Source organism: Muntiacus reevesi, chromosome 3, assembly GCF_963930625.1.
Source record: "Muntiacus reevesi chromosome 3, mMunRee1.1, whole genome shotgun sequence".
NCBI lineage: Eukaryota > Metazoa > Chordata > Mammalia > Artiodactyla > Cervidae > Muntiacus > Muntiacus reevesi.
Window position 1 is genome coordinate 172417030 of NC_089251.1, and position 21667 is coordinate 172438696.

Sequence of the window (21667 nt, forward strand, 5' to 3'; positions counted from 1 at the left end):
TTGGAAAAAAAGCTATGACTAACCTAGACAGCATATTAAAAAGCAGAGACATTACTTTGCCAACAAAGGTCAGTCTAGTCAAAGCTATGGTTTTTCCAGTAGTCATGTATGGATGTAAGAGTTGCACTATAAAGAAAGCTGAGCACAGAAGAATTGATGCTTTGAACTGTGGTGTTGGAGAAGACTCTTGAGAGTCCCTTGGACTGCAAGGAGATCAAACCAGTCCATCCTAAAGGAAATCAATCATGAATATTCATTGGAAGGACTGATGCTGAAGCTGAAGCTCCAATACTTAGGCCACCTGATGCAAAGAACTGATTCATTGGAAAAGACCCTGATGCTGGGAAAGTTTGAAGGTGGAAGGAGAAGGGGATGGTAGAGGATGAGATGGTTGGATGGCATCACAGACTCGATGGACATGAGTCTGAGCAAGCTCTGAGAGTTGGTGATGGACAGGGAGGCCTGGCGTGCTGCAGTCCATGGGGGTTGCAAAGAATTGAACACGAGTGACTGAACTGAACTGAACTGAACTGGGAGAAAATGCAACAAATTGTTAATGGTGAGATTTGCTAGATGATTTTACTTCTTCATATTTTTCTGTATTTTCCAAATTTTCTACAGTAAATACATATTACTTGAGTGATTAGGAAAAATAATATATAATAGAAATAATAACTGCATATCATCTCACTGCATCTATGAAACTCCATTCTTTACACCTTCACAGCCCAAGTCAAAGGTTTATTATTAAAAAGGACAGAAACAGAGATGCAGGGACTTCCCTGGTGTTCCAGTGGTTAGGACTCTGCTCTTCCACTGCAGGGGGCACTGGTTCCATCCCTGGTTGGGAAAAAAGATCCCCGTGCTGCTGAGTCATAGGATGGGTGACTCAGCCCTCAGCCCCCAAATAAGGAGAGCTGCAAATACATCTCAGACTGGGTGTCAACTCCCATTCACAGTGATGGCAGCCTGGAGCATTACTTGCAAAAGGATCCTGAAGCTGTGTTCCCTCAGCCCCTGCCCCCGCAGGAGACAGAACTGGGATCACAGAGCAGGATCTAGCATGGATAAGGGCTGATGGAGGCCTGCGTGAGTCTACGGTTATTTATCTTCCCTGAAACAGACGCCAGGCTAGACAGAGCCTTCGGGGTTACCAATGAAGCCCGAATTAACCAATGAGGAAACTGAGGCTCAGAGACATGAAGCAACTCCTCGGGGTTCTAAACACAGAGCTGGGACTAGACCTCAGGAAGGAGACTGGCCTTGGGTCTCCACTCTGCTTTCAGCTAATTCATTCAAGTTCACGAGTGCCTCTCCATCAAAGTGACGGAGCAGGAGTTCACCCGCTGTGGCCTCTGAGAACTTCGTGAGGTCGGTCAACTTCATCCCTGCTGCCAGACACCTGGTCCCCCCAGCTCTGCTCTTAGGTTCTCCATTTTCATACGGAGAAAATGTACTAAGACAGTCGAAGCATTGGATGAAGTGACAAAGTTCTCCCATTAGGTGGCGGTACCAGCAAGGGATAGATAAAGCAGGTCTCTGAAGGGCACTTGCCTAATGGTTTAGTTATTAAGATTCTGCCCTTCCAGCGCAGAGGCTGTGGGTTCAATCCCTATTTGTGGAACAAAGATATCTGTGGTATGACCAAGGTTTTGCTTTTTTGTTTTGTTTTTGTAAATCTTTTGTAGAGTATTTTGAAGATATAATTGTATCAAAGCACTTTAAATTTTACAAAGTAGATAACTTTGTAGATAAATTCACAAAGTAGATTAGGAGGAAATATTGAAGTTAATGTCAATAAAAGGTGGTATTTTAAGTTATCTCCGTTTTCACTATTTGCATCTTCTGGATCTTCTATAATGAACAAAATAGTTTCATAAAGAAGTTACTGAAATAGTGAGAGATTATTTTGGTAATATTTTGTCTGCGCAGTTTGGCCTCTTGTCTGATTGAGAGAAGATAATGGACCAGCGTGGAAGAGAAAGGAGACAGGCAGACCCTTGATACTGCTTCTTATTTAAATATGAAGGGTGTGCTCACAGGGGGTCTGATGATCAAGGTGCTGGGTGCTTTCTGTCTTTCCATCAGTCACCAGGTCTTTGGGAAGGTTATAAAGGAAACGGCTGGGAAAGCTGATGTGTGGGGGCTGTTTGGCACTCAGGCGACAGGAGCCCTGCCAGGAGTGCGATCCCCACTGTGCTGCCAGCGTCGCCAGCCTTTGGCCCTCAGGAGCAGAACCTAGCCCACCCAGCGCCCTCTAGTCCAGATCCTGGCCCACCTGGTAAAACGATATTGGGGTCTGTCTCACACAAAGGCCTTTGCGTGGGCTTTCCAGGTGGTGCTAGTGGTAAAGAACCCGTCTACCAATACAGGAGAAGTTAGAGACGCTGGTTCGATCCCTGGGTCAGGAAGATCCCCTGGAGGAGGGCATGGCAACCTAGTGTTCTTGCCTGGGGAATCCCAGGGATGGGGGAGCCTGGTAGGCTACAGTCCGTGGGGTCGTGAAGAGTCAGATATGACTGAGCGACTTCACTTTCACATTTCACTTTCATGCATTGGAGAAGGAAATGGTAACCCACTCCAGTGTTCTTGCCTGGAGAATCCCAGGGATGGGGGAGCCTGGTGGGCTGCCGTCTATGAGGTCGCACAGAGTCGGACACGACTGAAGCGACTTAGCAGCAGCAGCAGTGTGATTGCTGGGTAATATGATAGTTCTATTTTTAATTTTTAGCTCTTAACTAGTTGCATATTACATAACCCTTCTTAACTATAATTTCCTCATTTGAAATTCCATTAAGTTCTAAGTCCTTTTCCTAAACTGTTTTTATGCTCTCTCAATATAAATTGTTACTAATTAGAAAATTAAAACATGTATTTTAACACTTAAAAAAAATGCTGGGAAAAGAGTCCATCCGGGTGGAAGGCAATTTGAGGATACCTAGATTCTGGAGGAAGAAGAGGTGAAGAAAATAAATGGTGGCAGGGACATCCCTCGTGGTCCAGCGGTTAAGAATCCGCCCGCCAGCAGGGGACGAGGGTTCGATCCCTGGCCTGGGAGGATCCCACTTGCCACGGAGCAGTTAAGCCGGTGCGCCTCAACTACTGAGGCTGTGCCCTCCAACCCCCGAGCCATGACCACTGAGCCCCTGGCTCAGAGCCTGTCCTTTACAGCAAGCGAAGTCGCCGCAAAGAGAAGCCTGTGCCCCGAAGCTCGAATAGCCCTCACTCTCTGCCACTGGAGAAAACCCTCATTCAGTAACATAGACCCAGCGTGGCCTAAAGACATGAACGTGTGTGCTGTCTCTCAGTCGTGTCTGACTCTTTGCAACCCTCTGGACTGTAGCCTGCCAGGCTCCTCTGTCCATGGGATTTCCCAGGAAAGAATGCGGGGGTGGGTTGCCATCTCCTCCTCCAGGGGAATCTTCCCAACCCAGGGATCGAACCCGGGTCTCCTGCGTCTCCTGCCTTACAGGTGGATTCTTTACCCACTGAGCCAATACAGAAGCCCTAATAAATACATAAATAAGCAAACACTTGTTAAGAAACGGTGGCAGAAAGAAGGGGACAAAGCGAGTCAGCAGTTCTGGCTGAGCACCTGGGCCTAGAAAGGAGGATCTGCTTCGGTCACGGGGAAGGGGCTGGGAGGAGAAGTAAAGGGAAACTGCAGACAGCAAGTCAGGATGCAGCCTCTGCTCACATCTTTTAAATGTATGACATGAAAATCCTAACCACCTCAAGGCTTCCCTGACTCCTTGGTCACTATGGAGACAGATTCATACGAACAATTTATCCATGTATTTCTGGATCAGTGGTCTCCGGACTTTTTTGACCATGTATATCTCCCATCTATAAATCATATGTATGTGTCACTGTAGTAACATATTTTAATACATGTTATAAGATAGACTGAAAATTTGAAGAGGATTAAAAGCGAATACAAATATAAGTTCTGACATTTTCTTTTCCATTTTATAAAATGCCTTGACTGTCTGCGGGGGATCCTGTACGGAGACCACACAACTGGGTTACCTTGGGGGTGTCTGTTGGCCTGCTCTCTGAGTAGATTATTGCTTGTTGGTTTTTTTATTCATTTTGGCTAGATCATTTTTTGCAAAGCCTGAAAACATGTGGCCTCGACATCCAAAACTGAATCAAGTTAGCACAGAAACAAGGGTACATGCCTGTCTGTTTACTATAGAACCTGCATCTTTGATTACCAGAAAGCAAGCTAGCGGCAAGATCCGTACATGTAATCAAGGGGACAGAAGCCCAGTCAATCCCCATCTCTCAGCTTCAACGTCTCTATGTGGTGTCCTATGGCTTCCCAGGTGACTTGGTGGTAAAGAATCCACCTGCCAATGCAAGAGACTCAGGTTTGATCCCTGGGTCCGGAAGATCCCCCGGAGAAGGGAATGGCAACCCACTCCTGTATTCTTGCCTGGAGAATCCCGTGAACAGAGGGGCCTGGCGGGCTACAGTCCATGGGTTTGCAGTCAGACACGACTTAGTGACGAAGTGGCAGCAGCAGTGGCATGCAGTGTCTTATTAACCTTAATTCAGTTTGCTATTGGAATCTAACCAGTGAGTGATTCCAGAATGCAGTTAACACAACATAATTCTTTTTATTTTCTGTATAAAGCTGCATACATAAGATCTCTCTCTCTCTTAAAGTTGCTCAGTTGTATCAGACTCAGTGTGACCCCCTTGGACTGTAGCCCGCCAGGCTCTTCTGTCCATGGGGTTATCCTGGCAATAATACTGGAGTGGGTTGCCATTCTCTTCTCCAGGGGATCTTCCCGACCCAGGGATCAAACCCTGGTCCCCCACATTGCAGTCAGATTCTTTTTTTACCATCTGAGCCACCAGGGAAGCCCTACATAAGACCGATTACACCAGACTGGCCTTTCAGTAATAAGAGGTGAATCATAGCACCCTCTGCAGCTTCAAACACACTTTCGTCATATTGAGAAAGGCCAGAAATGTACAACTGACAACTTGGCTACTCTCTAGTTGCCTTGGGAGCCCAGAAGACTGGCCAGAGTGAATAAATCAAAGCAACAAGTAGCTGGTTGATGTCAGCCCTTTGCCTCCATCAGCTCAGGCCATTTCTCCCTTTGCTAATTTCTGTGGGGCTGACAGCTGCCCAGGAGCGCTTCGGTCCCTGGCTAGGGAGCCCTGTTCCCAGGAGCACAGCCCTCCAGCTCACCACCTCCCCACTGGCCGTGACCTCAGCTGGACCGGGTGCCATTGTTTTCTACTCCCGCCTGCCCCAGTGCACAGTCAGCATTGCCAGGTTTCTTTTAAGAAACTGGCTCTTCTGTATCGCTGCAGTAGGTCCACAAACAGGGCCTTGCTCCAGTACGGACTGGGATGCTGCTGGTTCATTCCCCATCGCCAACTCACGGTCGTCTACTGGACCGGAATTTGGGGTACCATTTGCAGCCACTCTTCCTTCCTCCAGGTCCAACTGAACTGTGGTTGAACAGCAGTGAGCCAACCTGATTTTTTGTTTTTTTTTGTTAAGATTTACTTGTTTATTTTTGGCTGGACTAGGTCTCCATTGCTGTGCTCAGTCTTTAGTTTCAGAGAATGGGGGCTACTCTCCAGTTGCGGTGTGAGGGCTTCTCATTGTGCTGGCTTCTCTTGTTGCCCAGCATGGGCTCTAGGGCACACAGGCTTCAGTAGTTGTGGCATATGGGGCTTAGTTACCCCGAGGCATGAGCAGCCTTCCTGGACCAGGGATCGAACCTGTGTACCATGCATTGGCAGGCGGATTCTTAACTGCTAGACCCCAAGGGAAGTCAGCCCACCTCATTTTGAACGTTGCTAGTATCTGTATCTTGCTAGCACTGTTTCTTTGTGGAAGGCAAATTACAGAGGTGGCAGAATTCTTAGAATTCTAAAGTCTCCTTCCTTCATTTCTAATATGTACACAGACCCGTCTCTTTGATGGAAGACAAGGTCAGCCAAAGTATAAGCAAATCCAATGATTTTATTCTTTCTCCTGACTGCTCGCTTGATTATGATCCAAATATGGAGGAATGAAGGATATAGGACAGAGTCTACAAGTTTCCTAGAACCAGGATTAGTGAAGGGTCACTAATCAATGCTGGGGATCAGGTCTGTGGAACTCAGCACCCATGCTGGCTTCCTTGCACAGTTACCATTCAGGGCAGATGCCGAGAAAGTATCCCCCGACAGAGCGACAGGACTCTAGACACACACCCACGATCTCTGCAAAACCTCTATAGCTTTAGTGCTGCCAAGTTCCATGTACATTTTTTTTTAACTTAATGAGCTAATCTTAGAACTGTAGATGTTTGGGACAACTAGAAACAGATAACTGAGAGAAATGAGCTTACAATGAGCAGCAGGATGTGGGAACCATTGTGTATATGTCAAGCTATGTTATCAACATGTCTGTGCTTCTCTGTAAAGTGTCCATGAAAAGTTTTCAACAGTCCTTTGAAATTGACACATGCACTGTATATGTTTTAATTTGTTTTATTATTTTTTTTAATTTGCTTTAAATCTACCTCTTAGCTGCATTCTTTGAACATAGTATCAACTAGCCCAGCCTGCTTTAAACAGGAGGGTGGTCTCCACCCTCTCCTGGGAAACTCAGATGTCTTTTATGAAACTGAGTCAAGGGAAGATGGGGCATCTCTAAGGTCCTGTGACTCACACAGTCTATTGTCATCCCTGGAGTGTGAAGTGCTCCCCTGTTCTACTCCGGCAGTGTCGCTTAACATGAAATATAGTGGAGCCTAGTTTTGTAATCATATTTTTAGTTTAGATTTTCCCACTCAGCAACAGCCACAAATAAAATGGAAGGGCCCATTATATTGGACTCTTAGAATATAAAATGGCAAATTATTTTTTTATGTGGACCATTTTTAAAGCTTTTTATTGAATCAGTTACAATATTGCTTCTGGTGGTTTTTAAAAATAATTGTATTTACTTATTTTTGACTGGGCAGATCTTCACTGCTGCTCGGGCTTTTTCTCTAGCTGCGGTGTGAGGGTTCCCCGTTGCAGCGGCCTCCCTTGCTGAGGGCACGGACTCCGGGGCACGCAGGCTTCAGTAGCTGCTGCATGTGTGCTGGGTGGGTGTGGCTCCTGGGCACAGCTTAGTTGCTCCGCTGCGTGTGGGAATCTTCCCAGACCAGGGGTAGAACCCGTGTCCCCTGCATTGGCAGATGGATTCTTTACCACTGACTGAGCCACCAGGGAAATCCTTGCGTCTGTTCTGTGTTTTGGTGTTTTGCCCTCAAGTCACATGGGCATCTTAGCTCCCCGGCCAGGGATGGAACCTGCAATCCCTGCCCTGGAAGATGAAGCCTCAACCACTGGACACCAGGGAAGCCCCTAAAATGCCAGTTTAACACCACCCTTCCATCCACAGCCTGGCTCCTGCTGGCCACCGTGAACGCGAGGGAAGGGCTTTCTTCTCACCTCCAGTGGAGAAGGCCACGGGAAGCACGGTCACTGAGACGTTGTCGGAGCTCCTCTGCCCAGCAGTGTCCACCACTGTCAACTGAAGGGTGTATGTTCCTTCCCGCAGGTGGGACAGCTTCAGGGTTCCGGACTGAGGCACCTGATACCCAGACAGGAAACGTCACAGTTAAGAACCCGAAGCACAGAATCTGACGTCCTCCTGAGCTGGAAATCAGTGCCATCCTTGGAACAGTCCTGTGACCCCCTTCTCCACTCCTGGTCCTGGGTCTCAGAATACTGAGCACACACTATTTTGGCAGGCTGGCCAGGAGACCTGCCTGACACCCCCTTTCTTTGGGAAACTTCCCTCCCCCCCCACCCACGTGGTTGCAAGGGAAGGGTCATTATGACTCCTCCATGTGGCCACAGGGGCGCGGCTAAGCCAAGGGGAGCGGGTGGCCAGGCGGGGGTGAAGAGCGGATCTGCCCGGAGGAGGTGGCCAGGCAGACTCTCGCTCTCTCCGACTCTGGCTTGGAATCAGGCAGGCCGCGCCAGGCGGCAGCCACGCAGCAGGTGACACCACTGATTTTTGCTTCTTGGGACTTAAACAGGAACGCAGGGGGACTCGGGGGTGGGCGATGACCACACCGGAGCGTGCTGACGGGAGCCCCGCAGCCTCGAGGAAGGTGTGTGAGAGATAGGCTCTGCCCTCCGCCCCAGCTGGCCTGCCCGAGCGCAGACCTAAGGCTGCCGAAGGCCAGCAGCCCGGGGGTTTGCTGCCCCGAGTGCACCGGGCAGATGGGAGGGCTGAGTCAGTGCACTTGTGACTGGGGGACGAGTGAGGCCCAGATGAAGTTAGTGGGGATGTTAACAGACCAGGCAAGCATTGAGGCTGGGCGCTGGGTGGGGCATCCACACAGACATCAGCCTCACGCAAGCCCTGGTCAGATTTTTGTGAAGGCAAGTGAGGTACTGGGCTTCTGGATGTCAACACACAGCATGCCAGTGTCCAACTACACCTCAGCGGGCCGGGCCTTCTCCGGGAAGCCTCTTCCCAACGCTGGGGCTGGAAGGACAGAGCACCCCCCTCTAAGGGGCCAGTCCATCCACCTGGGCTCTGAAGCCTCCCTCTGGCCTTCCAAGGTACCTCCTCTCTGAGGCAGGAAAGACTGGATCCAGATCCAGACCTGGGTGCACACTAATTTTGATCTTTTCAAATGAAATATCCCTTCCCTGCTTTCTTTCTTTCTTTTTTGGGTGTGTGTGTGTGTGTGTGTGTGTGTGTGTGTGTGTGTGCTGACAATCTTTGTTAAATGGCAGCTCTAGTTGTCCTTATTCACTTCGCAGGATTAATATGGTTTTTCAAAGTAATTTTATTTATATATTGGTTTTACTGGGTCTTCTTCTTGTCTTTTTGTACTGTTCGTGGGGTTCTCACGGCCACCTGATGTAATGAGCTGACTCCTTGGAAAAGACCCTGATGCTGGGAAAGATTGAAGGCAGGAGGAGAAGGGGATGACAGAGGATGAGATGGTTGGGTGGCAACACTGACTTGATGGATATGAGTTTGAGCAAACTTTGAGAGATAGCAAATGACAGGGAAGCCGGCGCGCTGCAGTCCGTGAGGTTGCAAAGAGTCGGACACCACTGAGCCACTAAACAACAACAACAACAACAACAACAACAACGGGGTCTTTGTTGCCACTCAGGCTTTTCTCTAGAGGTGGTGCTCAGGCTTCTCCCTGCGAAGGCTCTAAGGCGCATGGGCTTTGTACTTGCAGCTCGAGGGCTCCAGTAGCTGCACATCGCTCCCCCGGGCTCTTGAGCATAGGCTCAGGAGCCGTGGTGCATGGCGTGTGGGATCTCCCCAGACCAGGGATCGAACTTGTGTCTACTGCATTGCCAGGTAGATTCTTCACTACTGAGCCACCTGGGAAGCCCCTTAATACGGTTTTTAACGACCCAAATTTCCCTCCAGAGCACTCTAGCAAACATAGCCGAGGTATGTAGAACTTTGTCTCAAAAACTTTTTCAGATAAATAGAGTTTGAAAAATCTGCTTAGACGGGAAGGATAGGTCAGTCAGATTTTGCACTTTAGCTATCCACAGGCATAATGACGATCGACTATCTGCATGGGAAAGCTCTGCGAGCCGCTGGGTTTGGACACCAACAGAAATGGGAGATGCTGACAACTGTGAGCAGAGAGTCGATCTTGCCTGAAGGGCCTCCCAAGAAGGCTTTGCAATTGGCACCAGTCCACACCTGCAGGCCTTTCCTCTGTGAGCAGAAACTAAGTATAGTGACTTAATACCAAGGACTTCGTGTGAGATTTATTTCGATAACTGCAAAAGTCAACAAGCTCCTGTTAGTCTCCTGTGAAAATCCTTCTATGAAAGGCTTCTTGCCCCTTCTTGTGCAGCAATTTGTTTAAAGAGTTTGCTGTTTTACCTGGTCTCCCAGACCCAGAGAGAAAAGGAAGAAAACACTTTGACTTTTGGATTTCCTCATTTCACATTGTTTTTTTCCCTCTGTGGTTTTATTTCCCGGATACAGAAAATTCTTTCAGGTTTTTAAGCCATAAAAGGCAAAAACACTAACTTGATTTGATTATTTTTTTAAGCTTTTTTTTTTTTCTTTTTTGGCATTAGTGATCTTAGATCCCTAACTGGGGATTGAATGCCCTGCATTGGGAGTGCAGAGTTTTAATCATTGGACCACCAAGAAAGTCCCTGATTTAATTTTTTAATCTCTTTTGTGACATAGCTTGACATGTGCTTTTTCTTTTTAATTGAGGTATAGTTGACTTACAATATTAGATAAATTTAAGGTGTATAACATAGTGAGTCAATAACTACTCCATTCACAGTTACTATAAAATATTGGTTCTATTCTCTGCCCTGTATAATACATCTTTGTAGCTTATTTATTTTATACAAAGTAATCTGTATTTTTAACTCCCTGGCCCTTTTTAGTTTAGTTATTTAGCTAACAAAAGCTATCTTTCCTCAACATCAATATAAGAATATATAGAACTGTAAGATAGATGATTTCCCTCCAAGCATCCAGGTGTTTCTAGATGTCTCCTCACATTTATGACACTGGGAAGGATTTACCACACACAGACATACACACAGATTATATGCAACATATCCTATTTTTGTTTGTCTTTTTTGGCCAAGCCCCAGGGCATCTGGGATTCCTGAACCAGGAATCAAACCACACCCGGTGCATTGGAAGCTCTGAGTCTTAGCTGCTGGGAAGTGCCACAACACACCCAATTTGTAACTTGAAAGGTATATTACCTTTAATAAAACAAAGAACTTCTAATCTCTGCCCAGGATCTGTTCTGTACCAACAGAGGCTTTGATGGTTGGCCTCTGGCTAAATCAATGTATAACTCAGTCTGCTGTTCTGGCTCCACTGCACCTCCCTAAAATAGTAATTTAGTGGCAAGGGACATACATTTGCATGTGTTTGCATACCGCACATATATACATACATGATTATCAGTACAACACTTGGTTACAAAATGAGTACTACCTCCCTATTCCCCTCACCCCCACAGCTGCTTCTAAAGTATATAAGGCACTGGGCATATTGTCATAAGCAGTGACAAGATAACATCACACAAAATATTTCAGTAAGAAATTCTATTGAACCAATGAACCCAAAAGCATGCTAGCTTTCTGCCTCGTGTCAACTTACAAAACCGAGAACCCTGTTAGTGGTTTGAAGGCCACCATTAAGATCCTTGTTGTAATCCAATGCCATCTCCCAGCACACACACAGGCTGAAGGAGACACAGGGGCAGCTAAACTGACCAACAGAGGCCAGAACATATACTGCTATTATTAATACAATTGTCTAGATATTTCAGGTGAACATGCTTAGGTTCTGTTCTTTAGTTACGTGTTCCTCTTTCTATTTACTTTTCATCACAGATATGACCCAAAATTTCATAAAAGAAGCAAAATGAATTCAATCGTCTGTATTTTCCTAGTCAGAAAAAGAGTAGTGAAAGTGTTAGTTGCTCAGTCGTGTCCGACTCTTTGCCTCTATCGCAGTCCAATCAGAGAAGAATCATCTTCTTACAAACTTAGGGCTAGGAGCGCGAAGAAGCAGCATATAAAATCCAAGGGGTTGAGCAAAGTTAGCTGCTGACAGTGTGTAAAAACACATGCAGACATAGCAATAGAGGACATGGGGATGTCTCTAGTGGTCCAGTGGTTAAAAATCTGCCTGTCAATGCAGGGTACACAGGTTCAATCCCTGGTCCGGGAAGATTCCACTTGTCACGGGGCAACTGAGCCCTCATGCCGTGACTACGGCAGCCCATGAGCCCTAGAGCCCGTGCTCTAAGATGAGAGAAGCCGCTGCAGTGAGAAGCCTGGGCACCACAACGAAGAGCAGCCTTCACTTGCCACAACTGCAGAAAGCCCTTGTGCAGCCATGAAGACCCAGCGTAGCCCAAAATAAAGGGCCTGCCTGCCAAAGCAGGAGACGCAGGCAATGTGGGCTTGATCCCTGGGTTGGGAAGATCCCCTGGAGGAGGGATAGGCTACCCACTCCAGTATTCTTGGGCTTCCCTGGTGGCTCAGATGGTAAAGAATTTGCCTGCAATGTGGGAGACCTGGGTTCGATCCCTGGGTTGGGAAGATCCCCTGGAGGAGGGCATGGCCACCCACTCCAGTATTCTTGCCTGGAGAATCCTCATGGACAGAGGAGCCTGTTGGGCTACAGTCCATGGGGGTCACAAAGCGTTGGACATGACTGAGCGACTGAGCCCAGCACGACACAGCATGTGATTCCAAAGCCCATGCTCGGAGTCACTGGAGATTCCGGCCTCCCAGTTAGCAGAGCTTTAAGCCTCTGGGTTCTTATTCCAGAATCATTTCTTAGAAAAACCTGAACCACAGCTCATGCACAAAGCAGCTACCTGTTGTGGCCTGAAAAAGTCACATACTCCTTACACACACACAAAGTCCTTTAAAACCTCTGAAAGCTCTCACCCACCCCCATCCTCACCCCACTACCCACCCCAAAATAGAAGTGCCAGGACCTTTGAAGGGAGAGTACAGGAAGTTGGGTTTAAATGCAAGAGGACGTGGAAGCCCAGATTGACTGCAGATTTTGTGATGCCGGAAGACTATTGTGCTGTAAATTTATTGTCTCTGAAGTTGAGTGTTCCTGAACAGGAAAGAGACTTCAAAGCTCCTGCTGCTATTGGAGTAGCGCTTTCACAACTCAGCTTACTCAGATTTATTTTTCATGAGGGCTTTTTTCCCCCAGGGAGATTATTTTTCAACCTTTCCTAATAAGTATTTTTTCCTAAAGGAAAAAAAAAAGCAGTTAAATATTGAAGGCCTTGAGATACTGTTTAAAAAAAATTCATGCCTAAAGAGTAGTCTAGCTCAAGGCTCCAGGTTAACTTTGAAACAAAACAGGTATGAATTATTCATCTATTATGCTCTCATGTATCTTACTGTTTAACTGGAACAGTAAATCCTAGGATTTGCTGTGGGTTGGGGGTAGGCTGTGTTTTTTTTTAACTGACTGACATCACCCTTCATTCTTGAAATAAGATACAAAGAAATCCTTAAAGACACCACAGACTATTCATACATGTGCACCAACTTAACCCCAGATGTTTCTTAGGTAATTTGCAGCCTTGATAATCTTCTGTGTCTCAAAAATGCCCTGTGGGCTGCTGTAACTCTTTTTTGTCCTTTATTAAAATCTGCAGGTGAATAAAATAGCTGAGAGGCAGTAATGTAGGTGAAGTTTTGCCAAGGTCCCTATCTGTTTTGGTGCCCTGACATATGGTGTTTTTTTGTTTTTTGGTTTTTTTTTTTTTGCTTCTCTGCCTCCACCTCTGTCTTTGATCTCACCCCCAGGAAACCGCTATTCTCTGGTTTTTCAGTGTTAAAACCCACACTTCTGGGGGGCTTCCTTGATGATCCAGTGGTTAAGAATCTGCCTACCAGTGCAAGGGTGCTCAGTGCTCGTATCCAACTCTTTGCAACCCCATGGACTGTAGACTGCCAGGCTCCCCAGTACACGGGATTCTCCAAGCAAGAATACTGGAGTGGATTGCCATTCCCTTCTCCAGGGCCAATACAAGGGACACGAGTTCAATTCCTGGTCTGGGGAGATCGTGCGTGTCTCAGAGCAACTTGGCCCGTGTGCCACAACTACTAAGCCCGTGTCTAGAGCCTGCAGGCTGCAACTACTGAGAACACACATCAGCGACTGAAGCCCGCACACCCTGGAGCCCATGCTCAGCAACGAGAGAAGCCACCGCAATGAGATGCCCAAGCACCGCAAGGAAGAGGAGCCCACAAATAAAATAAGTGTCTTAAAAAAAACAACGGCACTTTTCAAGAAAGTCCTGTTTACAAAGAAAAGAGAGAGAGAAACACTGTCCAGAAACCAGTGGAAAAATGATGATCCTCAAGAAAGGAATCAGTGGAACTCTTTTTCCTTGGGTGATTACAAAAGGGGACTGTGTGGGACTTATAAAAGTGCCATTGTTACTTCTAAACTTACCAAATCTGTTAAGTAATTCCAAAAGAAACATATTATCCTTGGATCCCCAGAGGGGTGTGTGGGGGGGGGGGGGGGCGGTCAGGGAGAGTGTCTGGAAACCAGTGGAAAACTGGTGGTCCCCAGGAAATGAATCAGTGGAACTATAATTGTTTCCTTGAGTCAATACAAAAGGGGCCTGAATGGGACTTACAAAAGTATCACTGTTACTTTCAAACTTAAACCTTGTTAAGGTTACTAAATTTAAGTAATTCTGAAATAAACACATTATCCTGTATCTCCGAAAGGAGGGGGGGCACCATACTGTTGTGACTCAGACTGATCTGGGGTGGCCTCCAGGGGGGGCTTTGGTTCCAGAGACTGAGGTCGGGCACGGCAGTGAGAGCTGAATCCTAGACACTAGACCAGAGGTCAAGGACAAGGCCCTGGCCCTTTGGCTTGGCAGAAAAGAACTCGCACAAAGACAGGAAGTAGTGAAACAAGTGTTTATTAGGAGGAAAAAGAATCCAGTATATGTGGACAGACACACCGGCGGATTCAGAGAGAGAGAGTCAGGCCCTAGTGGCAGTCTGAATCACTTTTATGAGACATTTCTTCCTTTGGGTGTCCTTTGGCCGATCATTTTGATTTGCCTGGTTCAGAATCCATATTAAGAATATTTCAGTATCCTCCCATGCGTGCACACACATCTCTCAGGCAAGATGGATTCCACTAAAGAGGACTATGGGTAGACTTGACATCACTCCCCTTTTGACCTCCAAGGAGCTTTCTAGTCGGGAGGGTCTCCTTAATTTCAAGAATGAGAAATACGTAATATGTGGTCTTTAATCTTTTATCTGAGCAGGGGCCCAGCCTCCTCTCTCGATGGTCCCGTTATGATATTTTGGAGTTTCTGTCCACAGGAAACAAGCTGCAACGCTCACCCTGAGTGTGTGTGTGTGTGTGGGGGGGGGGGGGGGCATGAGGTGGGGCATCCATCTATCTCCTACCTGAAGACCAGAGTTTGGAGGATTTCCTCCACAGGCACTGGAGGTATGAGGTTTTGTTCCCTGTTAAAGGCCTTCTGGGCACTGTTGAACACAGGGAGTAAGTATTTGGGGTTCCTTGGGAGAATCTCTAAGAGAACATTACCCAGGCACCGACAGAGTCTGTCTGGGTGCAAGACAGGGCTAGCAGAGACCACGTGGATAGCATCGAAGGAAAGACGATCTCAGAATAAACAGAGTAAGATGCTTTTTCACTGTTTACTCTGTGCTGCTCACTGGCCCAGGGGTCTTATTTGCATTTGCATTTCATCCTTTCACCACAGTAATGATGTTAGGAGAAGCACTGACTGAGGCCGCCCACTCACTCTGGCGGTGTTCGACAGTAACCACTTGCAGGAGTTACCCCTCGGCAGTAAGGCACGTGGAACCTACTGAACTACCTCCAACTGAAAGAATTCGGCAGGTCAGAAGGAGAGAGCAGGTGCCAGTCCATACGTCCTAGTGTGTGTGTGTGTGTGTGTGTGTGTGTGTGTGTGTAGAGAGAGCAGATGCCAGTCCATACGTCTGTGTGTGTGTGTGTGTGTGTGTGTGTGTGTGGAGAGAGCAGATGCCAGTCCACATGTCTCTCTGTGTGTGTGTCCGTGTATGTGTGTGTGTGTGTGTGTGTGTGTGCGCGCGTGTGTGTGTGTGCGTGCGCACGCGCGCTAAGTCGCTTCAGTTGTGTCAGATGCTAGTCCAAATGTCCGTGTGTGTGTGTGTATGTGTGTGTATGTGTGTGTGTGTCCGTGTGTGTGTGTCCGTGTGTGTGTATATCCGTGTGTGTGTGTGTGTGTGTGTGTGTGTGTGTGTGTGTGTGCGCACGCGCGCGCGCTAAGTCGCTTCAGTTGTCTCCGACTCTGCGTGACCCGCGGACGGCAGCCTGCCGCGCCCCTCCGCCCTGGGATTCTCCAGGCAGCAAGGCTAGAGGCGCGGCCACGCCCGCCTGCAGGGGCTCCTCCTGATCCGGGTGTCCAGCCAGCGTCTCGATGCCTCCTGCATTGGCAGGCAGGTCTTCACCACTACGCCCTCCCAACCTCCCAGAATCCTTCTCGCTGGACTCCATCTTGGCTGAGAACTGCGTGCGCCACCAGGAAGGACCGGTGAGTCGGCGTGATTGGCCAGAGACGACCTGGAAACGAATCCCACCACCGTAAAGGCCAAGACTGTGAGCCAAGCGGCAGAGCAGTTCCCCCGGCGCCCCTTATCCTGCTGATCTCCGCCGGGCGCCCTCCCAGGGAGTTCTCGTACTTGGTCAGCACCCGAGTCTCCTTGGAACGTTTCTGCCCGAGTGTTAGACAAGAGTCCAGCCTTGGGCCATGGAAGGCTGTCCCTGCTCAGGCAACGGCAATACCTTGAAAGAGGGCTTTTGTTACCTCATCTGGCAAAGGGAAGCGGCGAATCGAGGATTCTAAAACCAAAGCCAAGCAGAGGCTGTGTTAGATTTTCTCTTTCATTCACTGTTGTTGAATCACTCAGGGAGGAAGGAAATAGTTGAAATGTGATAGGAAGCTTTCTCAGTTATTAATATCCTTTCTCTTTTTAAAATTTAGAAACAGTCTACTACACTTCTCTACCCCTACCCCATGGCCTAGAATATCTAGGGTAACTTTTATTAAAGGGATTTACAGTTTGTTTCATGAAGACAAGATATTGTCCAGTAGCCAAGAAAAAACAATAGGTGATATGTGTCTAGGATCTCCTTTGATGAGATGCAAAGTAATTGTCAGATAGCTCTTAGCGGCCCTTCCTAACATCAGTGTGAGGCCAGAGTGTGGGACAATGCTGACCTGCTCATCTTGCTAGGAAGGATGATAAAAATTTGAAGGTTAAAATGGAAGTTTTTCAAAGGTTAGCAAAATAGTCAATCTTTTTTTTTTTTTTTTTTAAAGATCAATCAGTGAGTGTTAGCATCCTAGTGAGTACAAAGTACAGTTCTAGGCTTCAGGAGATAAAGGGAAAAAATATTAAGAAAGGAAGAAAGAAAGATGAGAAGGAAGAGGAAGGAGAGAAAGAAGAAGAAATGGAAGAAGGAAGAGAGGAGTGAGGGAGGGAAAGAGGAAGGGGGAGAAATCCTGGCAGCATCCAGACGATTGAAGAAATCCCTATTCCATTCATCACTCGGTCCCTCATTGAAAATAATTCTAAAGGAATCCTTCGTAATCCTTATAAATTCTGTTGTGATAGTATAGATTTTATATGTTTTCTTGACCTGTTATCAACAAACATAAATGAAAAACAGAAGACAGACATAGTTATTAGTAGCCTTTACTCTTCAAAGATCACATGGGTTCTCTGGAATTTTGTGTATTGGTTAAACAACCCAGGCTGCCTTAAAAACCCTGCTAACTAAATGTTTAGAAAGTCTTTCAATATGTTTTTTAATACTCTCCTTAATATATATGATTCTTTTCTTTTGTGGTCATTTTCAGTATTGACCCAGATTATATCCCAGGGAATCTGACTGAGGAGGGGTAAACCACAAAACATCTCGTACGTAAGACATAAGGCAACTTGAAATTCGACATTTATTTTGCGCTCTCTTTCCCCTAGGATAAAAAGTCAGTATTCTTCTATTTATGTTTCTTTCCCAGAAAACCTTTTCTCTAAGCCTCAGTTTTAAAATACTATTTTAATTCATTTAAGGGGATCTAAAAATGAGATTAATGAGGAGACCAATCATTCAGTCTCACGAAACTTGAGTTTTATCAGGAGGGACCCATGTATCTGTTTGCTCAAGACAGTCTCAGTTTATCTCTCTGGTCCTGGTGTAATTATTATTTCCACTTCCCAAACATGTTTCAATGATAATACACCTATCTGTTTGTAAAAATTAATTATTTATAGCAGACACACCTGTGTGCAACTGGTTTTACGTTAATAATGAAGTTATTAGTGTAAACAATATCCATCCTTTAGTAGGCTTCCGTTACATGTGGCTCCACCTCCAATGCAGGAGACATGGGTGGGGAAGATTCCCTGGAGAAGGGAATGGCAACCCACTCCAGTATTCTTCCTGAAGAATCCCCATGGACAGACAGCCTGGCGGGCTACAGTCCATGGGGTCACAAAGAGTCAGACACAACCGAGCGACTAACACTTTCACACATGGTATTTTAAGACAGTTTAGCTCAATTTTCCACATCTGATGAATGGAAATCAATCTACAGATTTATGAATTTCAAATCTCCCTGAACATTGTCATACTCTGTATCATATTTTACATTCTGACTTCAGATTTAGCGTATTACATTAAATAGTCATGAAACTCAGCAACATATAATAGACTATCTGAAAAAAGTGTCTTCTTACATTTGAGAGTGTGTTACAGAATACTATTCAGTTAAATGGATGTAGAATATCCTGTTAAGAGTGCAGAAAATATGTGACTTTAAAATAAGAAACCTCTTGGGAATTCCCTAGTGGTTTGGTGGTTAGGGCTTGGCACATTCACGGCTGTGGCCTGGGAACTAAGATCCTGAAAGCCGCATGGGTCCGCCAAAGCACAAAACAAAACAGCTCCTCCTGGTCATGGCCGGTCATCTCTTACTCACTTCCTTCATAAATGAGGAAACCATATGAGCTTTTCCATAAGAACATGAGCTTTTCCTGATGCTTAGTCGATTTAAAGTGCTGAGAACAATACTGGACACACACTAGATGCTAAAATAAGGTTAGCTATTAATTTTACCATAATGAAGGTGGCAGCATAATCCTTCTTAAGATGGAGAACCTCATTTATTTTTGTTTTTTGGAGACCTGAGTGGGTGATTTGGATATGAAAGGATAGGTCCTAGAAACTGGTCATAAAATATTGCAAAACAAAGTGAGGTTGACTAGTTCACCATGGAAGATGAGAGAAAGGGGTGAGGATTCTGCAGATAGTGAAGAGACGAGAGGGGAGGGCTCAAGAAGGGGTTGAAATAGGCACTCAGCGGAAAGCCTGACCAGTGAGCGTCGAGTTAACTTTGAGGGCATTCGTGAATGTCTCACGAATATATATAATATATATATAATAAAATACAATATATAATACCTATATTATATTATATATAATATACATTATAATAATATATAATATATATTATATAGTATATAGTATATAAATACTTATATATATTTATATATAATATATAATTATAAATATGTCAAAATATTAACATATTGTATTAATATATATTTATATAGTATATAAATATATAATATATATTACATTTATATCTATATATGTATATATACATATTACACACACATATATACATATACATATTTATATATACATATAAATACATATACATAAACATTATATACATATATAAAATAATATATATAATACATTATATATATTATATATACAGTATATTAATATATAATATATATTATATATCATATTATATATTTATATTAATATATAATACATATATAAAATATATAATATATAATTATATAATTATTTATGAATATATTAATATTTATATTTTGATAATAAAATATAAAATTTATTTATATTATTTATATATTATATATTTATTATATTATATATGTTATGTAATATATTAATATTATTAATATTTTATATGCATAACTGATTATTATATAAATCATATTATAATTTATATTTTATAATTATATAATAATTTGATTATATTATTAATTATATAATAATTTAATTATATTAAATTATATAAATTATATAAACAATTTATTATATAAATTAATAAAAAATTAATATATTATTATATTTTAATATATTTATATAAACTTATTTATAAATAATTATTAATAACCACTATAAGGCAGTTGCAGTTTGAGAGCAAATCGCTCCCCTATTGCAGGATTTGTTGCTAGATGGTGGCTTTATAGTTTTAGGTCTATGTGCTATCACTGTTATAACTTGGCTGGGGAATTGGTCCACAGTTTCCTCTTTTTTCTTTCCTTAGTTCTCCCGACCAGAGATGGAATCCCCACCTCCTGCAGTGGAAGTGCAGAATCTTAACCACTGGACTGCCAGGGAAGACACACAGATTTTCCTCTTCAGTCAGTCTTAAATGCCTAATTTTGTTACTTCTTTATAAACACCTTCAGAAAATTTAATAATGAATCATAAGCATTATTTTTATTTAGCATTCATACACACAATTCATAATCTATAGAATAAAGCTATTCATAGCAAGTGTGAAAATCTAGGTGATCATAGAGACAGATTTGCAATTGCTTGAACAAATATATCCATGAGTGCTGTAACTCTCACAGAGGTCTGATCAGTGGCTTGTTCATACACCTTTTCTGATCAATCTTGAAAATAAAAGTGAAAGTGTTAGTCACTCAGTTGTGTACGATTCTGCGACCCCATGGTCTGTCCATGCAATTCTCCAGGCAAGAATGTGGGAGTGGGTTGTCCTTCCCTTCTCCAAGGGATCTTCCTGACCCAGGGGTTGAACCTGGGTCTCCTGCACTGCAGGAAGATTCTTCACCATCTGAGCTACCAGGGAAGCCCTCTGATCAATCTTAATTCTCAGAAATTTCAGTAAAAATGTATTAATTTTGCAGCTGACACAATGCACAGAAGAATAATAAACAATGGGTTGGCAAAATGTTCATTTGAGTTTTTCATCAGGTTTAACATCTTACAGAAAAACCCAAACAAAAAATTTTTTTTAACTTTTAATTTAATATTGGGGTATTTAGCCAGTTAACAATGTGATAGTTTCAGCTGAACAGTGAAGGGACTCAGCCAGACATGAACAAACTTTTTTGCCAAGCCCAATATAATGGATGATACTCAAAGTTCAAAAATTATTTCTGTTGTAGTTGAAAACCACACTGAAGTATAAAAAGGATAAACATATGGCCTTGCAGTCAGGTTCAATAAATCAGTTACACAAACATAGAATGGGGGAGACCTCAAGAAGGCAATTTGTGTGGAAAGATAAAGTAGACTTTAGGTGTTCCTTCTACTGGAAAGCTCAACATGAACCTACCCTGGAGCAGGAAACGGCAACCCACTCCAGCATTCGCTTGGAAAATCCCATGGACACAGGAGCCTGGTGGGTTACAGTCCATGGTGTCACAAAGAGCTGGACACGACTCAGCATGCATATTTGTAGTTTCTGATGGAAAGCTCAACATGAACCTATAGTGAGAAGCAGAAACTTAAACAGTTTATGTAAATGAATCTTCATTAATAGAAGTGAGACAATGTCTGGATCACAGGAGGTAATAGTCTGTCAGGAAGAACCACAGTTAAAGTATGGGGTTCAATTAGGGGGGTCAGATTTTAAGAGGGGCATGGATGAACCTGAGAAAATCTAAAAAAGGCTGATGGTGGACAGTCTAAGAGCCAATTCATATGAGGAATGTTGTAAGAACTGGGAGTGCTGGGTTCTGAGAAGACCATTTTCAGTGGTGACATTCATAAAAAATCAACAACAAAGTTTAATTGCTGCTGCATAGAATAAAAAGATGAGTTCAGTGCTTTTCCAAAAGGAAGACCCAATATAGATGCATTGAAATAACAGGGAGGCACATCCTGTTGACCCAGTAATGAGAGCTGATTAAAGATGTCACAGGACATGATGCGAAGTAGCGAGCTTTCATCTCTGGAAATACCAGGCAGACTGGATGACCACTAGAAGGGAGGTGAAAGCAGGGGCTCTTGTATGGA

At 44.4% G+C, this 21667-nt stretch overlaps 1 protein-coding gene across 1 annotated transcript in view; it reads right to left on the minus strand.

The window, feature by feature from the left end:
* LOC136162895 (low-density lipoprotein receptor-related protein 11-like) overlaps positions 1-21667 on the minus strand; it is an 84311-nt gene that overhangs the window by 15968 nt on the left and 46676 nt on the right. Inside the window, exon 4 of the mRNA XM_065927320.1 lies at positions 7456-7597. Coding sequence (XP_065783392.1) covers positions 7456-7597 — 142 coding nt within the window. The remainder of the gene's footprint in view (positions 1-7455; positions 7598-21667) is intronic.